This window comes from Quercus lobata, chromosome 11 (genome assembly GCF_001633185.2).
Source record: "Quercus lobata isolate SW786 chromosome 11, ValleyOak3.0 Primary Assembly, whole genome shotgun sequence".
Lineage (NCBI taxonomy): Eukaryota > Viridiplantae > Streptophyta > Magnoliopsida > Fagales > Fagaceae > Quercus > Quercus lobata.
Window position 1 is genome coordinate 36,403,136 of NC_044914.1, and position 6,132 is coordinate 36,409,267.

Here is a 6,132-nt window from a genome sequence, read left to right on the forward strand (position 1 = left end):
TATGCTATCAGCTAATATTCTCCAAGCTGATGCCTGATATTTCTCTCATCTACTATCCTTATATTCCTACTGGAATTAGATGACTTTATGGGCTATATAATCAGAGTTTGGATTAATTCAGTAGGATTTTAGTAATTGTGAGATATTGCCTAGCTACAAATAGTCATATGATTAGTTGATGAAATGAACTTACAGGAGAAAGATGATCTCTACTTCTCCTTAAATGTAATTACATCAAAAAAGTGAATTGCAGAATTGAAACTCATAATCAGAAGTCAAAATACGTCTAACTTAGTTGCTTTTGGCTGTTGGATATTTTTCTCCACAGTTGTCCTAGAGAGCTTGCCCTTAGCTTGGTAACTTGTAAGAGGATTTTAGCGAAGGACATTGAAACCTGCAACAACAAAGTAAAAAAGACCAATCACATTTATTTGACATTAATAAATATAAGATGGTAGAAATCTAATAACTTTGAAATTCTAGCAAAGAAAATTATAAAGAGAACCATATTCAACTCACATAAGCAAATATCTATATATTAATTTCCCATCATAATGAGAATGATATGACAAATTCAACAAACAATTGTCAAAAAATAAAAACCACCTATAGGAAACACAACCAACTAGCAAATGATATAGCTTTAAATCCAATAAACCACTTAAATTTACACTATGCAAACCATCAATAAACCACTTTAAGTTGCATTTTTCAAACATCTCAGACACAAAATTGTAAACAGAAAAAGAGAAGTTATGCTCTAACATCGACCTAATCCAATCCCAAAGCAGAGACAACCAATTAGTCTATTTTGCTTAAGCCCAATAGCTATTATAAGACTAGTTCATTATTATTATTTGCGCTAGGTATATAAGAGTAGTCTTTTTTTAGTCTGTGTTATGTTTTGTTTATTATTTTGTATTTAGCATTTTATTATGTTAAAGTATTTGAACCCATATGACTACATGGTGAAGAAAGAAACTTTCATGTCTTTTGTCTCTATTGGATTCTATCTCATCATACATACTGATGAGGAATATTAACCCCTTTCAGAAAACTTGTAAGAAAAAGTTAAATAATGTTTTGGATAGAAGTGCAAGTGAAAATACTGATAAAAATGTGCATGCGTATTCTCAAAACTAATTGAATTTGGTAAAATACATCTCTGAACTATTCACAAGTTCAAAAACTTAGCACCAAATCTTCAAATAAATAAATAAAGAAAAATTATTCCCTTAGGAAAAATTGAGTGTAAGGTGCATGCGAATAAACATGGAACAGAGTATACCTGTTTCTTAATGCATCATCTTCAAGGAAACAACCTACAACCTTATATATATAAAACAAAATCATTTGGCATGACAATGGAAAGATGAAAGAGCAATATTGTAATAATGGAGAGAGCAATAAACTTACAACAACAAAGCTTCAGAGAGCCACAAGCTCTTATGTAACAAGGTATACTTTTGGATGGACACAACAGAAATTAGCATATTTTTAACCAAAAATTAGTTTATTTTCAGCCAACTCTACTCTACTCTACTCTCTTCCACTCACCTCCTTTCCCCCTCCATCCAAATGGGCCCTAGGTGTAGTAAAATGATACTCAACTTTCGGGAAGGCAAAATTCAAATTAGAATGGAGTCACTTCTTGAAAGTTCTATTCCTGTAGATGCTTGTTTATTGAAAGAATGTATATAATTATTTTTGATTATTTGAATATAAGAGTGCAATTTGTTTTAAAGGAATAATTGATTTTGGAGGATGAAAGCATAGAAACAGAATTTTAATTATATATAAAATGAAGCAATCAGCTAAGTGATGGGAAAGTGAGAGTGAAAAAGAGAGGGCGATGAAAATTTAAAATAATATGTGAAAGACATTTTAGATTCTAGACCTCAAAAATTATTAGTATCTTTGTAAATATTTTTTCAAACAAACAACTTTAACTAAAAGTTGCGTAAACTAATGCATGATTAGACAGAAAAATCTTCTTATGAGTCTCTCACATTAGTCGTGTGATTGACTCATATGTAAAATCTCTAATAATTTGTTAACCACCCACTATTTTGATAAAGTAGTGGATTGAATCTTCAATATGGGTACTAAATTTTATATTTAATTGAGAGAGGTAAATCCTTCAAAAAAAAAAAAAAAAACTCACACATGAAAACACAAAAACTAGTTGTTGGAGTTGCCAAATTAGACCTCTTCTAAATCCCAAAACCTAGTCCCTCACTCTTATGATCGTCCATTCTCACTTCTAAAATCCCAACAGCAACCTCTCTCTCTCTCTTACATATTAACACCATCCACTGATATCACATATTCAAAATCGGACCAAAAATGTTTTTTTTTTTTTGAGACCTCATAAATTTATTTAGTCAATGGTCTATTATATTCCCCAAAAAGCAGCATTGAGTCGCATTGTGGGCTTTATGCCCGAATGCGCCCGTGCATAATTAATGGACAGTAAATAGCGTATGGCCCATTGATTTATTTATTTTTAATTTAAAGGATTGGGGACACAAGCAAACGGAACCCTAACCCTAAACCCCAAATCGTAATCGATTTGAGCCTCCACACACACACACCCACACACTCTCTCTGTCCCAACACAAAACACATGGAGGAGAAAGGGAAAGGTTTGGCAATGCAATTCGAGATCGCTTTATTTGCTTCAACGTCAAGTTCGAAGGATGGAATACAGGCAGAGTGGTATACCATTAAGGTCCCAGATAAAGAGTGTTTTCCTCCTTCTTCAAATGTAGTAACTACCATCCTGAAACCGCTCCGTCCGTTTTCTGAAGTCAAGTTGGCTTGGGCAGACAGAGAACATGCAGTCATAGGGTCCCGTCTGTACTCTCTTGGGGACATGAATCCTGATTCTGAACCTCACGCCGACTTAACTACCCCCGAATTCGATCGTTTTCTTAAAGTGCACAGATTTGACCTTAGCACTCCTGATGATGGTTGGAAACCTGTCGCTACCATGACTTTTCCTAAGAGGTTCGAACCTCCCTGCCTCGTCCTCGACGATAAGTTATATGTGTTAGGTGGCTTTGCATCAGACAGATATTCAAAAGAAGTAGAAGCAAAAGGGTATGGCTGGATGGAGGTTTATGATCCCGTTTTAAATACATGGGAACCCTTGCCCAATCCTCCTCTTGAGTTTGGGTTTCCACTCTGTGTTCCTCTTCCTGTTTATTACGCTGCTCTCGATTCTAAAAAACAGATTCTTGTTGCTCAAAATGAAGGTGCGAGGTATAAAGCTACATTCTATGTTTATCATGTGATCGATCGATGTTGGACAGTACTTGAGCCTCCTGGGCGCGAGCTACGTCCTCATTATCCTGACCCGGTTTTGGGAAGACGAAGTGTTGTTGTTGATAACACTATCTATTGGGGTTTCGTTCTAGATGGGTATGTCTTCGTACAATCTTTCAATATAGATACGGATCTGTACTTCCACGGAAGTTTGGACACTCAGCTATTTTTTCGGGATAGTGAATTTGAATTTCTGGGTTGTCCAATGTTACCTTTGCTCCATTTAGCTGATCAGAGATTCTGCCTTTTCCTGTTCACCTTGGTTGATAAAATGGAATACGCTGGTATGGTATTTCTTAATTGTATTGTACTTGATATCTCTCTAAATCAATTTAAAGATGAGGGCAAGCAACAGTCTAAAGTAGAGTTCGATGAATGTTATAAATATAATTTTATGGGGGATTCCAGTAAACAGCTTAATATTTCCCTTGTGTCCGTCCAAAGGTATTCCTTGCGTAATATGTTCTGGCTCTATGATGCTTTGTTGCTGTAAGTTTATTTCTCTCTCTTTCCTCCTTCCTCAGTCATTCCAAATGATTTTTGTTTTATATAAGTGCTCAAACAAATTGGGTCTGACTTGCAGGGATCGCCCAACTTATATGCCAATGAAGAAGAAACCAAAGCTATCACATGAAACAAGCCTAATGATCAAAGATAATTAAGGTTGTAGGTTGTTTCCTTGAAGATTTTGCATAAAGAAACAGGTATACTCTGTTCATTAGCATGCACCTTACACTCAAATTTTCCTAAAGGAATAATTTTTCTTTATTTATTTATTTGATGATTGGTGCTAAGTTTTTGAATTTGTGAATAGTTCGGAGATGTATTTTACCAAATTCTATTAGGTTTGAGATTATGCATGCACATTTTTTATCAGTATTTTCACTTGCACTTTCACCCAAAACATCATTTAACTTCTTCTTACATGTTTTCTGAAAGGGGTTAATTTACTCCCATCAACCAATCATCCAGTATGTATGATGAGATAGAATCCAATAGAGACAAAAGACACTAAACTTCCTTTTCTTCACTTTGTAGTCATATGGGTTCAAACTCTTTAACAGAGTAGACATTATAAAATGCTAGATACACAATAATAAACAAAACGTAACGTAGACTATTTAAAGACTACTCTTAAATAGACTAATTGGCTGTCTTTGCTTTTGAGATTGGATGAGGTCTATGTGAGAGCATAACTTCTCTTTTTCTATTTACAATTTTGCGTATGATGTGTTTGAAAAATGCAACTTAAATTGGTTTATGGATGTTCACCATGGTTGATAAAATGGAAGGTATAGTATATCTTAATTGTATTGTACATGATATCTCTCTAAATCCATTTAAAGATGAGGGTAAGCAAGAGTCTAAAGAAGAGGTCAAGCAACGTTTTAAATATCATTTTATGGGGGATTCCAGTAAACAGCTTAATATTTCCCTTGTGTCCATCCGAAAGTATCCCTCACGTAATAGCTTCTGGCTCCATGATGCTTTGTTGCTGTAAGTTTATTGCTCTCTCTCTCTCTCTATTGTTACCCTTTCCTCTTTCCTCAGTCATTAAATGATTTTTGTTTTAAATATATATGAATAACTGTCTGATACAACTCTTGATTTTTTTGGGGATTAATTACTGAATTTTAATAAAGAAACCAGAACCTACAACAGAGAACATAAGCAACTAAGTAGCTGCCCACCAGTTACAGAGCTCAAGACCAGCAACGGCAAGAAACTGCATAACACAACACACCAGACCAAGTAACACCTATAACCTCTTACACAATCATTTCCGAAGACAGAAAAGTTGATTCTCCAATTACAATAGAGAACTCTATTAACTAAGAGTTCTTAACTCTCATTCCAAACTCAATCTGGGCCTTGAGGTCTCTGTTTAGAGTTAGGATAGTCTCATGGGATTTGATATCTTGGCAAAACACAAGAGCTTTCCTTTGGAGCCAGAGGTGGTACACAGCAGCAGCCAGAGCCAACCTTTTGGTTGAACCCTTAAACTTTTTCCTTTCCAATTATCAATCCCCCATTGAACAAGTTTTTCCCAACATTAGTCCAGATTCTTCACTAGACATCTCTTCTTGACTTGCCAAATCCTCTTAGCAAAAGGACTCTAGAAGAAATGATCTCTAGTAATAAAAATACCAGGTTTAGTATGAACCAGCATTTAATCTATGCAAGGATCACAATGGAAATGGGAGGCTGGTGCAACTTCTCCCTTGTTGCCGCAAACTGGCAACACATGCCATGATCTTTTCTCTTTTGATTTTCTATCAACATTGTATTTTATTGATGCGTTCTAGTTCAAATGGCATTTCCTTTCCTTGTAAGAGCATGGAATAGAATGAGAGTGCATGAGTAAGTTATCCCAAAACAATCAAAGACAGAGAAACAAAAATTACCTCATTGTGTTCTTTTGGAAAAACATACCGGAAGGAGGGGTGCATACCATGACCAGAGAACTTCAGAAGGTTTGAGCCATAAGAAAGCAATTTTTGTATTCCTTAATATGGTGATTGACCTTGATTAAATAATCTCTAATTAATAGTTTATCCCAAAATTTTGGGACTAAACTATTACTATTTGGTAGAACTCTATCTAGCATATTTACTTTGTAATCTTATTATCTTTTTGTTTTTGAAACAATAATCTTATTATCTTAAGATGCATCTTTCTTAAAAAGTTAGAAAAAAGATTCATAAGATTAAGGAATGTACTATTAGTGTGCGTTTAGCTCTAAATTAAAAAGTCAGTTTGTTTTAATATTTAACTTATTTTTGTTACTATTCATGGGTTTTACTG

General features: G+C 34.6%; 1 protein-coding gene across 4 annotated transcripts; it reads left to right on the plus strand.

Moving 5' to 3' along the window:
- The first annotated feature begins 2,532 nt into the window (after positions 1 to 2,532).
- Positions 2,533 to 5,922, plus strand: LOC115968586. Of its 4 annotated transcripts, none has more exons than XR_004086778.1 (3): positions 2,533 to 3,816; positions 3,911 to 4,824; positions 4,971 to 5,922. XR_004086778.1 is itself a non-coding variant. In XM_031088009.1 (3 exons), exons 1-2 carry the CDS (start codon positions 2,627 to 2,629, stop codon positions 3,987 to 3,989), a joined length of 1,269 nt encoding a protein of 422 aa, XP_030943869.1. In that variant the 5' UTR covers positions 2,533 to 2,626; the 3' UTR covers positions 3,990 to 4,031; positions 4,971 to 5,922. The 4 variants fall into 4 exon arrangements, 3 of the variants coding, with proteins under 3 accessions (XP_030943869.1, XP_030943870.1, XP_030943868.1); XM_031088009.1 differs by having other exon boundaries at positions 3,911 to 4,031; XM_031088010.1 differs by having other exon boundaries at positions 2,533 to 3,611; positions 3,772 to 3,816; positions 3,911 to 5,922.
- Positions 5,923 to 6,132: the final 210 nt, after the last annotated feature.

Bases quoted from the DNA above. Each gene is read 5' to 3' on its own strand.
- LOC115968586 (XM_031088008.1), top strand. From the start codon at position 2,627: ATGGAGGAGAAAGGGAAAGGTTTGGCAATGCAATTCGAGATCGCTTTA. The intron at 3,817-3,910 runs GTAAGTTTATTT...TCTGACTTGCAG, and splicing joins CTCTATGATGCTTTGTTGCT to GGATCGCCCAACTTATATGC.